The following is a 19,662-nucleotide window of genomic DNA, read 5'->3' on the forward strand; positions in this document are numbered from 1 at the left end:
CGTGAGCTCCTCATTGTTGGAAATGAACAGGTGTTTTATCATCCAACATTATTTTCAAATTCCCAAACCCCATCACTCAAGGAGAAAAGTTGAATGATTCACAAATGCTGATCAGGAAACTAATTTTATTCAGAAGACTGCTTATGTTACTTTTACAGTAATTAAATTGTCTCAAATTCAGATGGGCAAAACCTGGACTTCTCCAAAGAATGACATTTCTTTTTCCTTGAAATGCAGTGAACCTTTGTTCGTTCAACTATTTCAGAAAGGCTAGTAGAGTTGATGAGTAAGTTCTATGAGCTACTGAGTCACAGTCATCAAAGAAACTTGCTTAATTTTGAAATCATATCCAAACAAGTGCAATTAATAAAAACTCATAATGATGACAAATTCACCCTGGTGCACGGCTACTTTCATGGTCTTCCAGTGTGTTTTTGTTAAAACAAATGATATCAGCTACAGAAAGATCATGCTGCATTGAATATAAATTGTGTTTAATATTCTAAGACTTTTTGTAGCAGTTGCACTTATTTGTCAGAATTCTGCAGAAAACTCGGCACAATCAAATGGAAACACAAAGCCCAGGATCAGCTCAGCGAAAGTTGTTCTTTTTCCAAGGGAGTATGAATTTCTGATTTGATCAGCTTGAAGAAGCAGACGAGGCTTTGTGCATTTGATGTTTCCAATTTGAATTGAAAGTGCTCCAATTATTTTGCTGAAATCTGGCAAATCCTAAATCTGGTATGGTCTCAGTCCTGGGGTTGTCTGATTTGAGGTGCTCCAGCTTCAATATAAAGAGTTGTGAGGTTACTAGCAAAGAAAATAGAGGAGTTTATTGGGAACTTTAGGCTGACTTTTTCCATTTTTCTCAAGAATTGGCCTACCTGCTGAACTTACATCTCCACAGCACAACAATTGACCTACATATTTTCTTATCAACATGTTCAGAAATGTTATTACACCTCTCTGTAGTAGGTGGGGCTTTAACACATGTCCCCTAACTCAGAGGTACGAACACTACCACTGTGCCCCAGGAGCCCACAATGACTGGCCTATCTGTAATCTCTGGACTGGGTGCATGTAACCTGCAGGACTGATTATAGCCAAACACTGGAATGGAATTGGACGAGTTGTTTGATTAACTGTGGCAGTAATCCCTGACTCCACTAAGGACTGGAATCCTTTCACTTTCAGACTTTGCCATTTGCTTGAAGCACATATAGTGTGTTTGCTGCATATGTTGCTGTCACATGCTGTAGGTCTGACATTGACATAGCATGGTGCTGTACAACAACACATCCACCCCTTTGATTGTTCAGTGCACTGAACCATTACAAGCTGCCTGCCTGTCCTTTGCACTTAAAAATAATGCAAGCCACAGAGGCTGGCAGCCTCCAAGCAAGCACAAAGTGAGTGAACACTAAGAAATGAAATTAAGAGTTAAAAATGCATCCTGTGCAGTTGAATGAGATGCATGTGTTTCCCGGTGAGCAAAGTGACCTGAAAGGAGCATGCAAGTTATGGGTGTCCCCAAACTCCAAAGTAAAACGCTGAAGTGATGTGTGAGTTGGACCGACAACAGGCATGATCATGTGGTGAGATTGATGGTTTGTTGTTGCTGACTTGCTTGGATAAGGGCAGAGGAGGACAATGTCATGGAGCATGCAGCACCATTATGATGAAGACAGAGTTGGATGAAAGACCTGAGATATAAATGATGAGCTCTGCTGACAGGATAGTGTTCTGAATTTCATGTTGGGAATTGACCATGTCTAGTTTCACAGGGAAAGAAAAGAGAATTTGAAGCTGCATAGAAATGAGGCAAGATGGGTTATTAGTTAAATGTATGTTTGATGATGCTGTCACTTTAACAGATTATTTTGTCCTTTTTTTCGAAGAGAGGTTGTAGGGCAGAGGCACCCAGCTGGCTAGGAAAGACCACTTGAATAAACAGCTTGGGAGGCCTTGCTTTTTCTTTTTAACAGCCTGAATGGGTGTGGCCAGCTCTCACAGATCACTATTTCTGAGTAGCATCAGTAGCTATTGGGGTTACAATAGAGTTGGAAGTTTCAATGAATGTCTCCCGGCTGCTACTCTGTCTGAATATTTTCTTGATGTTTTCTTCCTCCTGGATGGGAGAACTGCATGTGAGAATCTTGGGATGTTACTATATTGGAACAGTTAATTAGTAGTAATTATTGTATCTATTACTCAGTTAATAACTTGTGTTTGGCTTTACTTTGAGTAGTTTAACCAGTCCCAATTGCATCTGGAACAGACACTTTACATTTACCCTTAAAATAAGAAAAAGCTAGGGTCTAAGCTACCTTCTTAAAGTTTGAGGAGTTCTGGTCTGGTCCATAACGTATGGAAATAAGGACATAGCTACTCATTAGCAAGATTCTGAACTTGTTGTTTAAGCCTTCAGAGAAAGATCAGACACTTTTTTTTTACTTTGAAGTGCTGATTTTTCATTTTTGCTGTATTTTCCCACATTTTTTGTCAATGCTCGTGCCGATCAAGTGACTGAAAAATTCATCTCTATGAATTGCTAGAACTGAATGTCTTGTTTTATTACTCAATCAACATCCTGCTCCAAAAAGCTTATAGTTTAGATTTTTGAGGACCTCTTCAATCGAACTATAGTGATGCAACAGGCAAATTAGTTGTTGTTAGACTGATTTGTCATTTTTGTCATTGTTAAGAATGGCAAATGTTACGTTGGGTATATCAGGGTTGTACTTTCTAAGCTTTAACAATTCTTTTTGATTTAACAACAATAGAATTATATAGCACTGCAAGAGGCTAGTTGGCCCATCTTATCATAGAAAGATATTAAACTGTTCATTTTGGTAGAAAGAATAAGAAAGCATTGTCATAGAATCCCTACAGTGTGGAAGTAGGCCATTCAGCCCATCAAATCCCACACCAACCCTCCAAAAAGCATCCCACCCAATCCCTATAAACCCTGCATTTCCCATAGCTAATCCACCTAGCCTGCAAATCCTAAACACAATGGGCAATTTAGCATGGCCAATCCACCTAACCTGCACATCTTTGGACCGCGGGAGGAAGCAGAGCACCTGGAGGAAACCCATGCGGACATGGGGAGAATGTGCAAACTCCACACAGACAGTTGCTGAGGGTGGAATTGAACCTGAGTCCCTGTTGGTGTGAGGTAACAGTGTTAACCCATGAGCCACCATGCCACCCACTATTTTATCTTAATAGTGAGAGATTGCAGAGCTCTAAGGTGCAGAGAGATCAGGTTGCCCTAGTGCATTAACTTGCATTAGTATGCAAGTACAGGAAGTAATCAGGAAAGCTAATAGAATGTTACATTTTATTGCAAGGGGAATTGTACGCAAGAGTAGGGAGGTTATGTTTCATTTATGCAGGGCATTGGTGAGACTACTTTTGGAGCACTGTGTATAATACTGGTACTCACAGAAGGATGTTAATATGTTGGAAGCAGTTCAGAGAAGGTTTACTAGACTAATACCAGGAATGAGCAGATTGTCTTATGAGGAAAGGCTAGACAGTCTAGGCCTGTATCCTCTGGAACTAGAAGAGTCAGAGCTAATTTAGTTGAACCATTTAAGATCCTGAGGCAACTTGACTGGGTAGATGATGAAAGGAGTTTTCCTCTTGTGGGAGAGTCTAGAACTGGGACCATAGTTTAAAAATAAGGGGGTGCCCATTTAAAACCAAGATCAGGAAATATTGTTTCTCCAGAGGATTGTGAGTCTTTGGAATTCCCTTCCTCTAAAGGCATTGGATGCAGAATCTAAGCAGAAGGAGATAGATTCTTAATCACCGAGGAAATGAAAGATTATTGGGGATATAATTGAGGTTAAAATCAGATCAGCCATTATCTTATTGAGTGGTGGAGAGGTCTAGAAAGGCTGAGTGGCCTACTCTTTTTCATATGTCGATGTTAGCTCTTTAGATGAGTTTCAATTCCCTGCTGTATCTCCATAGTTCTGGAAATCTTTTTCCAAGGATCTATCAAATTTTCTTTTGAAAGCTACTATTGAATCTGCTTCCACCACTTTTCCAGGAGTGCATTTGTGGGATGTTAGCATAACAGGCAAGGCCATTATCCACACATAATAGTCCTTGAAAAGGTGTTGGAAAGGTCTTTATGAACCAATGCATCCCATGTGGCAGAAGTATATCTGCAATGATGTTAGGATGGGATTTTGACCCTATGACAATGAAGGAGCAAGCCTTTATGCTGAGGTACAATTTGCAAAATTGTACCATATGATTTATATTACAGCTTATCATTTCTACTTCCAAATTGCATCTATTCATACTTTCTTTGTCAATTTTGCCAGTCTGTGCTCTCCTAAAATAAGGTGCTATATTCCTCAGTGATTATTACTTTTCCAAAAACTGTAAGGTCCATGAAGATTAAATTAAAGAAACAATTTAAGATTCTTAATTGCAGAATATTTCATAAACTAATGCACTACTTCCTGAGTGTTGAAACCTGTTAATCTGGAAGCCTTGTAAACAAAGCAAAAAGTCCTGATATAGAGTCCCAACCCGAAACATTGATTTTCCTACTCCTCGGATGGTGTCTGACCTGCTGTGCTCCTCCAGCTCCACATTTCATTAATGCCTTTCGTATGAAAACTTGAAGAGCAAGCTTTAATGCTACATCCTTTGCCTAACTGGAAACGCTACAATGGTCTAATTGAATCTATCATTGCATAATTTTCAGTGAAAGTGGCCAGTTTGTTTTCCATTTTGCATTGAAGCTCTGTTGTTTCAGAAATAAAAATATAACAAAAAATAACTGGAAAAACTCAGCAAGTCAGGCAGCATCCTTGAAAAAGAAACGCTGTTTCAGGTCAAGGTGACCTTGTATTGGGGTGCTCAACCTATGGTTTCTTACCTTCTATGAGGAGAGGGTCTTGGGCTTGACCACCCAAAATGGTTGACCAACTGTGCCCCAGCCTGGACTAAAATCGCAGGCTGTCCTTGACTTAATGTGCCAGGAAACCTGACAGAAGGGTATCTCCCTTGTTGGGACTAAGCACTACTCCCGTCTGACTCCAAGACATAGCTACTTGGTTGAAGCGCATGCAGTGTATCTATCATGTCAGCTGCTGGCATATGCTGCAGGTGTAACACTGTTATAGCGAGGTGCCGTACAGCAACATGCCTACCCCTTGCCTGATGACTCCTGACAAATTGCCTGGTTTTTTGCCTGCGCTAAAAGGCAAAACAGGGCAAGGCAGAGATGCCATGAGCATCCAGGAACCATAAGATGAGTCAACATCAGGACAGGGAGTGAGCAGGCCTGAGATGTAGTCTAGGTCCAGTCCATTTACTGAGTAAAAATCGAAAAACTGCGGAAGCTGTAAATCAGGAACACAAACAGAAGTTACTGGAAAAGCTCAGCAGGTCTGGCAGCATCTGTGAAGAAAAAAGTCAGAGTTAATTTTGGGTTCAGTGACCCTTCCTCAGAACTGATGGTAGCTGGGAAAATATTGGTTTATATGCAGAAAACAGGGATGGATGGGGTAGGGAGTAAACGATGGGATAGAGCCTGAAGAGAGAGAAGAGCAGTTGGATAGACAAAGGAGTTGATAACGATCTGGCTAGGAGGGTGAATAATTGTCAATTGGGACTGTTAGCGACCAACAATAGGTAGTGTGTAATGGCAGACTATGTGATAACAAGGCCTGGTGTGTGGGGTAGGGAGCCAGGACATGGGAAAGTTTAGGCCCTAAAATTATTGAACTCAATATTGAGTCCCGAAGGCTGCAAGGTCCCCAAGTGGAAAATGAGATGTTGTTCTTCTAGCTTGCGCTGAGCTTCGCTAGAGCATTGCAGCAAGCCAGAGGCAGACATGTTGGTCAGGGAACAGGGTGATGTGTTAAAGTGGCAGGCAATGGTAGTTCACGGTCTTTTCTGTGAGTAGAACTTAGATGTTCTATGAAGCAGTTACCCAGTCTGTGCTTCGTTTCCCTAATGTAGAGGAAACCACATTGTGAGCAGTGAATGCAGTGGATTAGATTCTGGGAAGTGCGGGTGAAGAGCTGCTTCACGTGGAAGGTACGTTTGGGCCCTAGGATACTGGGGAGGGAAGAGGTAAATGGGCAGGTGTTGTGCCTTCGCTGGTTGCAGGGGAAGGTGCCATGGGACTGTCGGGGATGGCGGTGGCGGGGGGGAGGGGCGGGTGTTGGGGGTGAAGGAAGAGTAGACCAGGGTGTCCCGGAGAGAACGGTCCCTGCGGAAGGGGACAAGAGAGAGGAGGGGAATATGTGTCTGGTGGTGGCATCTCGCTGGAAGTGGCAGAAATGGCATCTGATGATCTTCTAGATGTGGATGCTGGTGGGATGGTAGGTAAGTACAAGGGAAATCCTATCGCTGTTGTAGGAGGGAAGAGAAGGGATGAGGGAAATGCGGAAGATGGATCGGACCCAGTTGAGGGCCTTATCAATAACCATGCTGGGAAATCCTCGGTTTATGAAGAAGGTGGACATTTTGGAGGCTCCCTTGTTGAAGTTGGCCTCATCTGAACAAATGCAATGGAGACGGAGGAAATGAGAGAATGGGATGGCGTCTGTACAGGAAGCAGGGTGTGAGGATGTGGAGTCCACGTAACTGTGGGAGTCAGTGGGTTTATAGTGGATATTAGTGGCCAATCTATCTCCAGAAATGAAACAGAGATGACGAGGAAGGGAAGGGAGGAGTCAGAGATAGACCAGGTGAAAGTGAGGGCGGGGTGGAAATTGGAAGCGAAATTGATGAACTTTTCCAATTCCGGACCAGAGAGGGAAGCAGCACCGATGATATCATCGATATATTGGAGAAAGAGTTGCATGTGGGGGCTGGAATAGGACTGGAACAAGGTATGTTCCACATACCCGCTGAAGAGACAAGCATAACTAGGGCCATGTGGGTATCCATGGCCACCCCTCAGACCTGAAGAAAATGAGAGAAGTTAAAAGAGAAGTTGTTGAGGGTGAGGACAAGCTCGGCCAAGCGGAGGATGGTGGTGGTGGGTGGAGACAGTTAAAGTCTTTGCTCCAGGAAGAAACGGAGAGCCCTCCTAGCCAGATTGTTATCAACTCCTTTGTCTATCCAACTGTTCTTCTCTCTTTTTGGGCTCAATCCTATCGTTTGCTCCCTACCCCATTCCCCTCCCTATTTTCTGCAATATACAGTTTTCTCTGCTACCATCAGTTCTGGGAAGGGTCACTGGACCTGAACTGTTAACTCTGATTTTTTTCTTCACAGATGCTGCCAGATCTGCTGAGCTTTTCCAGCAACTTATGTTTTTGGTCCTCCATTTACTGGATGCCTGTCCAAGCAGGACAAGATTTCTTGTGGCTGCATTGCAATGGGAGATGTCAGGGTGCTCTCAAGTCCAGTGCTACGGTGTAGAATTTCACTGCAAAGGCTTTGGAGATGAGCCATGATGGTGCAGAGATGTTGGCATGTGTTGAATGTCAAGATCCATGGACATAAGATGTATTGGGCGCTGCCCACAGATTGTGCCCTGGGATGTTGGTGCCAGGTGTGCAGAGGAGCAAGTGGTGTGCTGGACTTACCAGGTACCTTTGACAATGGTAATTACTGGCATCTACTTTCTATCCGATGCCTGGGAGAACAGGAACGTGTGTATTAGTGAGGTGGTTTCTTGAGAAACTCAGGCTTAGAGTTGATGAGCTGGTGTCTGTGGTTTGAACACTGTGACACATCAGGGAGGAGGAGAGTTACCTGGACACCGTCTTTCAGGATGCAGTCACTGCCTTACTAACGACCTCGAATTCAGTCAGTGGTCAGGAACAGGAAGCTGTGACTACGAGCGAGACAGGTAGAGGGATCCAGGCGGTAGTGCTGAAGGAGCCTCAGCACTTGAGCTTGTCTAACAGGTTTGAGATTCGTGCTCCCTATGTGGACGAGAGCAGGGACTATAGGGAGGATAAGCCAACTGTCAAAGCACCGTGGTACTGGGAGCCATTCAAGAAGGGAGAGGAAAGAGTTGTAGTTGTAAACAGGGACAGTACAGTCAGGGGCATAGACACTGCTCCCTGGGGTCAGGATCGAGAGGCCTGAAGGCTGTGTTGCCTGCCTCATGCCTGAGTATAGGATATCTCATCTGGGCTGCAGAGGAACTTGGAGTGGGAAGGGAACGATCCAGTTGTCATGGTCCACATAGGTACCAATGATAAAGGAGAAAGAGGAAAGAGTTTTTGCTGAGGAAATGTGAGCAGCTAGGGACTAAATTAAAAAGTAGAACCAAAAAGGTAATTATCTTTGGATTACTACCTGGGCCACGGGCAAATTGATACAGGATCAACCAGATTAAATGATTAAGTAAACGTATGGCTCAAAGATTGATGTGGGAGAAAAAGGCCATGGGACTTGACACCAGTACTAGGGAAGGAGGGAGCTGTTCCAATGGGTCAGGTTCCACTGAATCATTCTGAGACCAGAGTCCTGGCAAATCGCATAACTAGGACAGTGGATATGGCTTGAAACTACATACTAGGGGAAAGAGGGTCAGTTGCATGGAAAAATATGGAAAATTGTAAAGGGGGAGAGGGCTCATCAGAAGTTGTTAAGCAATAGGGCAGAGAGTATGAAATCTAATTTCAGGCACAGCAGATAAGGGGACAACTATGAGAAGTGGGGAGGGGTATGGTCAGTTCAGGACTGAAGGTGTTGTACTTAAATGTGTGCTGTATATGAAACAAACTAATGAGCTTGTAGATTGAAATTGGTGGGTATGATGTTATGGGCATCAGAGATGTGATTGCAAGGAATTCAGGTTTGGGAACTAAATATCTAAGGATTCATGTCCCATTGAAAGGTCATGCAAATGGTCAAGGGGGCAGGGTTGCCTCATTAATAATAAATGAAATTAAAATGATAGCAAGAAGTGGTACAAGGTCAGAAGGTGTAGGATCTGTGTGAGTAGAGTTGAGGAACCACAAAGGCAAGAGACCCTGATGGGAGATGCGTACAGGCTTCCTAGCAGTAGTCAGAATGTGGGGCAGAAAATAAATCAGGAAATAGAAAAGACATGTCAGAAAGGAAATATTAAATAATCATGCACAACTCCTATATGCAGGTAGACTGGGAAAATCAGGCTGGTAGTGAATCCTAAGAAAAGGAATTTGTGGAATAGTTATAAGATTTTTTTTGGAGCAGCTTGTGGTGGACCCTGCTAGGGTACAGGCAATTCTGGATTTGGTGATGTGTAGTGAGGCAGACCTGATTAGGGATCTTAAGGTGAAGTAATCCCTAGGAGGGAGTGACCATAATATGTTAGAGTTCACCCTGCAGTTTGAGAGGGAGAAGCTGGAATCAGATGTAATGGTGTTACAATTGAGTAAAGGTAACTACAAAGACAGGAAGGAGGAGCTGGTCAAAGTTGATTGGATAGGGAGCCTGTAAAGGAAGATGGTGGAGCTGCAATGGCAGGAGTTTCTGAGTTTCTGGACTGGCAGAAGTCAGAGAGTGGGAATAAAGGGATCTTTTTCAGGGTGGCAGCTAGTGACTGGTGGAGTAACACAGGCCTCCGTGTTGGGACCACAACCATTCATATTATACATTAATAATCTAGACAGATGAACTGAGGGCATTGTTGCTAAGTTGCAGATGGCACAGAGATAGTTGGAGTGACAGGTAGTGTTGAGGAAGTGGGGAGGCTGCAGAAGGACTTGGACAAGCTAGGAGAGTGGGCAAAGAGGTGACAGATGAAATATACTGTGGGAACGTGTGAGGTTATGTATTTTGGGAGGAACAGTAGAGATGTAGACTATTTTCTAAATGGGCAAAGGTTTCAGAAATCTGAAGCACCAAGGGGCTTAGGTGTGCTAGTTCAGGATTCTCTTAAGGTTAACACATAGGTTCATTTGGCAGTCAAGAAGGCAAATGCAATGTTAGCATTTGTTTCGAGAGATCTAGATTACAAGAGCAGAAATGTGTAAGGCTCTGGTTAGACTGCATTTGGAATATTGTGAGCAGTTTTGGGCCTCGTATCTAAGGAAGGATTCACCAGAGTTGGACAGGGTCCAGAGGTCCAGAGGAGATTTACAAGAATGATCCCGGGGATGAAAAGCTTATCATATGAGAGCAGCTGGGGGCTCCAGGTCTGTACTTGATAGCATTTAGAAGGATGAGGGAGGGATTACTGAGAGGCCTGGATAGAGTGGACATGGAGGAGCTGTTTCCACAAGCAGGAGAGATGAGGACCTGAGGGCAAAGTCTCACAGTGAATGGATAATCCATGAGGACTGAGATAAGGAGGAATTTCTTCATCCAGAGGGTGATGAATCTGTGGAATTTATTGCCACAGAAGGCTGTCATTGAGCCAAAGTCATTGTGTGTATTTAAGATAGATAGGTTCTTGATTGGTAAGGGATCAAGGGTTACAGGGCAATGTCAGGAGAATGAGATTGAGAAACATATCAGCCATGTTTGAATGGGGGAGCACACTTGATGGGCCAAATGGCCTACTTATATTCCTATATTTTATAGTCTTGGGAGACGTAGTGTTAATAAGTTAATTACAATTTAATAAACTCTCACCACTTCCTTGCCCTCCATGCCCTGAACCTTGAATGGAACCCTGTTGCTCCTGACATCTAGAAAGTCCTTGCTGGATTTTGCTCACAATTCTCAGGTTTCGCATTGTAGCCCGCGTAGAATCATCAAATCCCTACAGTGCAGATAGAGGCCATTCAGCCCATTGAGTCTGCACCAACCCTTTGAACAGCATTCCACCCAAACCCACCCTATCCTTGTAACTCCACATTTACCATGGCTAATCCACCCAAGCCTGCACTTCCCTGGACACTACGGGGCAATTTACCATGGCTAATCCACATAACCTGCACTGCATTCAAGGTATGTCATTCTGCCCTCTGCTTCTCTCAAAGATGCTGACTGAACTGCTGAGCATTCTCAGCTTTTTTTTGTTTTTAACTTCAGATCTTCAGCATCGGCAGTGTTTTGCCTTTGTTATTGCTGGTTTGCAATCCATAAGAACAATAGTCACAATAGTGACTGGAAATCCTGGTCATTGTGAAGATTTACAGATGTCATTCAGATCTCATTGTATCCAGCTGGAAGGTGAGAAGGAATTTGGTGGGAGTCACCTGATGAGGGACCGTAAGACATTATTTGCATGAATTAATTTGTGCACATAATCACCGGGCGAAACGATATAATCCGTTCCTGTAATCACAAAAGCTTCTGAACTATTATCTGCTATTGTTGCTTTACGCCCACCAGATGTTTTGTCCTGGTTATAAAATTACGCGAATAAATTGTCCTTAACCTCTAAGGAGTACGAATTTTGTTTATAAAATATTTTGTGCGTGAGTGGACGATAAAGAATAATATTCAGCAATAAAATGGTATCCACTGAAGGTCTATTATACAGGAGATCATGTCAATGTCATTCTGCTGAAGTATTGATTGGGGTTGGAGAATGGCAGATTAAATACTTCTTGGAACCCTCTTTGCTCAAAGTCCAGGAAAAGAGACTGTGTCTGCTGTATAACTGCAAGCAGCAGTCAGTGCTGGAAGTGGCTGCCGCTGGGTTCGCTCTCTCGCTGCCTTCCACACTGTTTCTCAGGCAAACTCTCCCTCGGTTCCTGACTGCTTGTGGTGACAAATACACCTGAGCTCTGGCGGCTTTCTAACAAGCCACCCCCCACCTCTCCTTTTCCCTTTTCCTTCCCTCCCCGCCCCCTCCCATTTTCTCTTTCTCTCTCTCTTTCTCCTCTTTCAATTCATACAGATTTTCTCTCTCTCTCTCTCTCTCTCTCTAGTCTTCCTCCCCTCCCCACCTTCCTTACTAACCAATAGATGCCCGGTCAGTAATGGAGGATTTCCTATCAAACATGTAGGCGAGCATTCCCTCCTCCGTTGGAGACTTCTTTTATTTTGAAGGGGGAGAAAAGAAAGGCAAAACAAAAGAGAAAGGTGGAAGTGGGCAGAAATAATTGGAAAGGGAACAATTCGGCCTAAGTACTGAGTGTGAAGCCAAAATGTCGACCAGAACGCCATTGCCTACAGTGAATGAACGCGACACAGAAAATGTAAGTGAGACAATGTTTCATTTTTATTCTTGTTACTTTTATGTGAATGCTTCAGTCGAGTTCGCTGAAAGAATGAGTCTGTTTCTTGCTAAGGAGGGCTGTGTGACTGCTCCGGGAGATGGTTACAGCATTTTTTTTATAAACAAGGGATCCCTTTGAGAGGAGCAGAGACATTGACTCGCCTGCTTCATCGATCACACAGGCCTCTCTCTCTCTCTCTCAGTATAATCTGGAAGGATTCTTTTCTGAAGAGAGATTATTTCTTTCGGCTTTAATTTCAAAATTCTGCCTTTGCTTTGCTGTTTATTGCCCCCATCCCCCCATTCAGCCTGGAAATATCCATTTAAGGCTGCCTTTGACTGGAGGGAGCAGCTCAATGACAACGAGCTGTTTACTGGACCACAAAAGACCCCGTCCCTATTTAGTGTCGCTCAATGCAGACTTTTCGACTGGCGCAGTATTTTTCAATTTGATCAGTTATTGTGAGAGTTTTTCTCTCTTTGCCTTTGGATTGTCAACACACAAGACCATAATCTGCTTTATTATACATGATTCCTTCACAATTCTTTTACTCCCTGTATATCTGGAGGAGGAAAATGTGTTGATGCAAGGCATATGAAAACTGACGTCTCGTGGGAGGGTTAAAGGTCAGCCACACCATCCGGTAGCATATATCAAAATCAATATTGCTGGTGCAAATTTTTTTTTAAAGTATGACTTGGCTGATTATTTAGTTGTAGTGTATATTCAACCCCCTTCTTAGTTTGAGCCTTCTCAATATTGATGCTTTGTCTCTCACCTGCTCCCTTTTTTTAAATTCAGTGGAACATTGACAGGAACTATTGAGGGTACCAGAAGGAATTTTAGTTTTGTGTGTGTTAATTTGAGAAGGAATCTGGTTTAATATTGTGAAGTTTTTAGCAAGGGAGCTTTGGTGTGGGTAACCAATAAGGCTGAAGGCATTCAAGTACAGTGACAGCACACTTTATGCATTATATGCCTTCCGTGTCGTCCAAAAATTCTTGTTGAAAGTAAGTTGTATGTGACTAAAAATATAGGGAGTCTGATATCGATTGTTGTGAAATAATTCATGCAGTGTGTACATGACCACTTTTGCAGCACATGTCTCTTGATGGATATGGTGACTCTCAAATCCAGCCTTCCAAGTCGAGTAGCAGACAAAACCTACCACGATGCAGGAACTCGGTGGCATCTACGACTGAAGAGCAACCCCATGTTGGAAATTATAGGCTGCTGAAGACTATAGGCAAAGGAAACTTTGCGAAAGTAAAATTAGCACGACATGTTCTGACGGGGAGAGAAGTGAGTTTTATTGGTTTTTTCCCCATATTTAAAAGCATTTTTCTCAATTTCTGTTGTATAGGTACTGTTTTTGAAATGTAGTTGTTTTCTCATTTTGTTTTAAAATATGTCTTAAATGTTCTATTTTTACATTTCAATTATTTGATTTCTGATTGCATTTCCACATGGACCGTTGTTTCCATGCACCTTCCACTATCCTGGGAGGCTGACCTACTTGTGGTTGGTTCACTCATTCTGTTTTGTGCTGGCTGTCGCAGAACAAAGCAGACATACAGACATATAATATGCAGGACAGTGTAGCAACTATTCCAATATTCTGCTCCTTATCTCTGATGTATCTAACACTTATTGGATGTAGCAGTTTTTTGGATTGGTTCTGTGATGCTAATTATTCACTTTAACATAATTAAGAGTTACAGCAAAATGTAGCTAAATTGTAATCCAAGGTTTTTTTTTTGTGTGTGTGTTGTATCCTCAATATTCTCTTTATTTCTCTCCATATTTTGTCTATAACAATTCAGTTTTTAACTGGGCCATTTCATTACTGCAAAGAATTTTTATGATTTCTGTTGAAAATTTGCACTTTATACTTCAAAGAGGAATTATTAACTCTTTAAGACTCTGTACCTAAATAAATTTCAGGTCTCGAACTCATTCAGGCTCCCTGCGTATAAACTGCATGCTTTTGTAGGACATTGGCAGAAACAAGAATGGAGCAGATTTGGGTGTCAGGCAATCTGGAGGCTCATACCTATGACCATCTAGTTATAAAATTGTGCACTTGAAGTAAAGTATTTCAGTATTGAAAGATATTTTAAGAAACAATCTGATTCCTTTTTATATCGTCTTCAGGTTGCTGTTAAAATAATTGACAAAACACAGCTGAATCCTACCAGTCTACAAAAGGTAAAATTTTATCTCCAATTACAGACTCATTTTGCGGCTTTATTAATGGAAACAATGAAGAAAATGCAAATTAGTTTGTTTTCTATTTGCATGGACTGAAATATTACTGTTTAGTGAAAAAAAGAATTGTGCTTTCGTGAACTTGGCATTCATGTGTAAACCAAGAAATGTAGGCCTGAAACAGTGATACTGTATAAACGTTACATTGCAAGGCAAGAAGTGTAGCTGGCCGGTGCTGAGAATATTCTCATTTGCTTTTCCTCTCCCATCATACCTAGTGTTTTCAGCGAGAGTGGTAATGGCTATTAACCTTTTAACTGTGAGTCAGTACTTCTTTGGGCGATTGTGAGGATGCTATTTATTGTCTTCCTTTAGCTGTTATAAGCACAAAATATATTTGTGAATGTGGTCGCTGTAAAATTTAAGCCAGAAAAAAAATCACAAGTTATTAAAAAGTTCAGTCACTGACTATTATACCAAATTCTTTCATGTCCTTTGTTGTGAGACAAATGTTAAGTTTGCAAAGAAAGCATATTTCTATTGCTGGATGCTATGAAAACTAACTAGAAAATTCAGTGATCAAAAAGAAAAGTTGTTAATTTTAGGTTGAAAATCGAATCAGTTTCAAAATTTATAGAAGCACTTTTCCTTGCCAGCAAGGGTTGCATAATATTTAATTTTGTGTTTATGTTGAGGGTTGCTGAATACTTGAGTTTGGTTGGGGTATTGCAAAAGGGAATAATATATGGAAGGTAGACATTAGTGCATTTGTAAAAATTAAAGTCACAGCCAACATTGCGTTAAAAGGTGAGGAAGATATGAAGATGTCTTTGGTGAATCATTTTGTGAAAGGATCAGAGTAACGTTTTCACCATTACATTATTAAGAGCTAACAAGATTCATGTTAATGCAATGCATATATGACCTATTTGTCAATAAAAGGTAGTTTAAAGCACTTTAAAGATAATTATGTAGAATTAAATGAAGCATAAATGATTTCAACAATATGTCAGTGATACAATCCATGAGCAAATATAGATGTGAAGACCAAACCTCCCATCACTCAATTAATTATTACTTTGATTCATTTAAAGAGAGTCAGTTTTCAAGTTATTACAGCAAGCATGAGGGCAAATCCTTTCTCATTTCAATTTTTCATAGTTCAGAAGGTTGGGAAGAGATTGGTGTGGAGCACAAACATAGCCAGAAACCAGATGGGCAAAGTGGCCTGTTTTTGTGTCTTGGAATGAAGATATTTGAAACAAAAGTGCATCATGTTTTGAGGGGTCTGGTGTGTACTGTAAGAATGAAACTTAAATGATTGAAACCATGAGATGTACTCTTCACCGTTTTCTTTCTGCTGATCTGTGAAATCTGCCATTGTGGTCTTGCAAAGACTTCTTGCGTTGCCTGACGGGAAGAGGGGACAAAAATACACAGCTACATCACGTTAAAGGTTGGGTGAGTGAAGCTTGAGAGGCTTAAAATATCATAACAGAAAGATTCAGTTTACTTTCTTGGATTTCACCAGTTATTTTGTGTGTAGGTGGTACTGTACCAAGTATTTATAACAGTATATGAGAACATTTTGTAATATAATGTGTGTCAATCTCTTTTTGGTCCACAATTTATTCATAGTCCTTTTATACTTCTCAACAAAATCATATGTGATGTTGTCTACTTTTTCCTCTCTATCTGGATTATGGATTTTGGGATTTAGTTGAGGAGTCTAAATTTCCTTTTGAATCTTTTTTGTATCAGCATTTTTAATTATGGCATACATATTTCCTAAAAGTAGCATTTTACTTTTTATTGCTATTTATATCTTTTTTTTTTCTTGTCAAATGTTAAAATTGTAAATCATAAAATTCATGATTCACTGATTTTTTTTTTTCTTTAGATTTTTCACTTTACAAGATAATTTACAATAAACTGCAGGCGTCCAGTTGTTATAAAATATGAACAGTCTGCAGTTGTTCTTTTATCACCCTGGGAGTATGACTGATCATTTCACAGTCCAATGAAAGAATAATTCATGTTTGAATTATTATTGGTTCTCATACAGAAGAATGATTGATTATGTAATAGCTGTCAGCAACAAATTGGATATTTCACAACTATTGAGAAACACATGTTCATAAACAGGCAGAATATTCTACTGGTGAGCTTGAGGTCAAGGCACTTTTTTTAAAAGAAAAACAGCAAATTCTAATGAATGCAACTCAAACTGCATAAGTGAAGGACACAGAATTGAAATGTACATATTAAGTTAAATGATCATGTATCAGTTACGCTTGTTTCTCCATATCAGCACATATTAATAAATAAAGAATTTTTTTTACAAGATAAGGGGAAGCTTGAGGTGGGGTGGAAAAAACTGGTTTATTGAAAGAACTATCAGTGTTGGGACATAAAGTTAAAAACCACTGTGGAACACTCTATGTTTGTAGTGTTTTCTTTCCCAAAGAGGGTGTGATCTTATAACAAGAATTATTGGTTTTCTTTATTGTTTCTATGGCCCAAAAAGGAAATTTATAATTTGAGTTTGAAGAGTTCTTCCACAGAATCCCTCATCCCCACCTATGGCATGTAGGATCCAGTCACAGTCAGTGAATACCTGACGTGAACATCATCTTGACTGCCAAAATTCCACCTATCCTCTTTGAGTAGAAATTATATCGAATTGAAGAAGCTGCCGCTTCCTGAATCTTTATTGCAGGTTTACTGTATAAAAAAGGATACATTTAAAGGAATCTGTAAGCTAGTGAATTGCTTGGGTACCTGCAGAATAAAGCTCTGACCTGCCCTAAAAGTAACGTTTTGTGTTTTATTGCTTTTTTAAAAAATATCTTCTCTTCACTTTTAATGCTAAACTGTTAAAAGATTTCTCAATGATTCATTTGATGAATTTTGTGGATTAATATTTGTAGGGCCCCGTCATATTTGGGTAAAATTTTATTCGTGGACTCATGATTTTCTTTAAAAGAAATAGACTGAGTTTTTAGGAGGGGCAAAAAACTTCCTTTTTTTGTCCATATTCATGGTGGTAAATATTGTACATCTTGTTGGTGACTTATGGGTGATTGTGTGATTAAACAAGCAACAACACTTTGGAACATTGCAACACTACAGATTTGTGTAAAATACAGCAAGTAAACTTGTAGTGAAGCAAGTGCAAGTAAATAATCAGAGCTATGTTGATTCATTTACTCCTTTGTGCTTTTAGTGAGAGAAAACTGTTGACAGCTGGCAAGAACTTTCTGTTAAGTAGGCTTTATTTTTTGGTTCAAAAGTTTAGAAAAAAATGTAATAAGTGTTTTATTTTAGAAATCTCTCTCCCACTCTTAGTTATGAAAACTTGCTTGTGATTTTTCTTCTAGTGAACGGAGTTAGTCAGGCTTGTCAAAACAACTGTTAATTAGCTACTAGCTTGAATTGTTCCCTTAAAATCCAGTCATCCACTTGAGGAAGTATTTTAAAGTATATTTTGAGACCAGTCATGGTTTAATTGCCATTTAATGAGGAAAGTTTTCAGGTTTGCAGGTGTTTTGTAAATTCACAGATCCAGCTTAGGGGGGATAAAAAAGCATCGTTAGTAATTCTCTTCTGACATTTTCCATTGACCAAACTTCTGAACAATCACTTTTTTTTTGCAAACAGTTCTTGCGTATAATTCTCAATTGTTGAAGTCCCATTTTAATGCTGGTGATGGAAATACATCTTGGTACAAAGCCTGTCTCACCTAAAGAAATTTAGTTTCACTCCTTTTCTTGTATTTATTAGCATCAGAATATCTATCTTTCTGTTGCCGAATTATTCAATGTTTCTTCTGCATCTGAAATACAATGTAAGTGTGATTAACTTCTTCTGTGGAAAAAAGCTTATTTTGTCCAATACGGTGCAACATTTATTTTACAGCACATAAGCAAGAAAAGTTCTTTTTCCTGGTTATTTATAAAGCTCACATTGTGGATCCATTTCATGTCTTGAAGGCAATATTGCTGTACGACTGTCTGGACCTAGGTTGTCTTAAGGACTCAGTCAGTGACAATAAGGTACACATTATGGTGAAATCCTTCTGCTAGCCAATCCCTTGAAGACATACAGAATGCATTTTTAATGAGGTTACTTGGATTGGTGAATCAAATAAACAATCACGCCTTTGTACAGCAGTGTAGAATTTGGGGATATTTGCAAGCACTCAAACATGCAGCAGCAAGAAGTTTCCTACTGCTCTGTTTATTAATGTCAGTAGTCAGGAAATCTCCGCTTTGGTTAAAGTCAGATGTGGGACCACTGATGACCAGTTCTTGTTTTCTAATTATTCTTACCCAGTCAGTTATCTTCATGTGATCTGTAACAAAGCTATCATCTTGGCTGAATGTAAAGGTGTGTTTACTTTGAATTTCATGATATATATATATATATATTTTGCATTCATGGCATGCGATGCCCTGTTGTTGTATCTCCTCATTCCCCCTACCCTGTTGGCTATGGCTATTTGTTGAAGGGGCGTATACAGATAATGTATCATCTGCATGGATCTGTTGTGATCCATTTAATTGTACAGTATGTCCAATATTTCACCTCTGAGTTGACAAGTAGAAATGCTGCACAATTTCAAGAAGACGTTTTCTGACATTTCTGCGTTGTTTGGCAAACTTGTGAATTTGTAAGTGATTTGTGCTACTAACAATTTCAAAACACAAGTTTTTAAAATCGTATTGTTTTCTGATTTTTTTTTTCCCCCTTTTTAAGTTATAACCTGTGAGTACTTCATCTCTCTGAACAGAAAAGAATGGTTATGTCCACCCATTTGCCTTCAGCTCTGCTCCTTCACAATTTAATGTCAAAAATACATTAATGTCAAATTCGCACTCCGTCTGTTGGCTAACGTACAAAATCCACCATCCTGTCAGTCATTTCACCTGCAGCTTCAGTACCTCTTCTTATGAGATTACTAAAGTTTGATGCTTTAATTTAAACTCTGGTCTTTCGGTATTTGTTTGGCAAGTTTGATTTTGTTGCTGAGTTTTAACTATGTCATTACCTTACACACTTTTAAATTGAGGAGTCAGGGAGGCTACTGACATGCAGGTCTCCCTTCAGTGCTGCTGTATATCAATGCCCATGATGCTTTATTGCTTTTCCCCCGCGTGTCCTTGCAGAGCCAAGCTCTGTATTGTGAGGCTTCCATCTGCAGTGCCTTCATATCTTATTAATTAGTTGGAGGGCAGTAATTAAGTGGACTGCAGTGGCCTTCAATCAGAAGCTTGTTGAAATGCAGTTGCAGGTTGAGTCCCTTCCATGCATCAGCGACACACCTGACGCGATGCTTTCTGAGTCCAATTACAGT

The 19,662-nt window shown here is 40.5% G+C and overlaps 1 protein-coding gene across 12 annotated transcripts in view; it reads left to right on the top strand.

The window, feature by feature from the left end:
• The first annotated feature begins 10,989 nt into the window (after positions 1–10,989).
• mark1 (MAP/microtubule affinity-regulating kinase 1) overlaps positions 10,990–19,662 on the top strand; it is a 172,674-nt gene continuing 164,001 nt past the window's right edge. For 2 of the 12 annotated variants that reach the window (XR_007262857.1, XR_007262858.1), the window contains exons 1-3: positions 11,330–12,077; positions 13,197–13,400; positions 14,253–14,306. Coding sequence is in view for 10 of the 12 variants with exons in the window: in XM_048600847.1 (XP_048456804.1) it covers positions 12,027–12,077; positions 13,197–13,400; positions 14,253–14,306 (309 nt within the window). In the remaining 2 variants the exon portion in view is untranslated. Of the gene's footprint in view, positions 11,104–11,320; positions 12,078–12,801; positions 13,109–13,196; positions 13,401–14,252; positions 14,307–19,662 lie in introns of those variants that run through there. The other 10 variants (XM_048600839.1, XM_048600842.1, XM_048600840.1 and 7 more) reach the window with 7 other exon arrangements.

The sequence above is a fragment of the Rhincodon typus genome, chromosome 9 (assembly GCF_021869965.1).
Source record: "Rhincodon typus isolate 14 chromosome 9, sRhiTyp1.1, whole genome shotgun sequence".
Classification (NCBI taxonomy): domain Eukaryota; kingdom Metazoa; phylum Chordata; class Chondrichthyes; order Orectolobiformes; family Rhincodontidae; genus Rhincodon; species Rhincodon typus.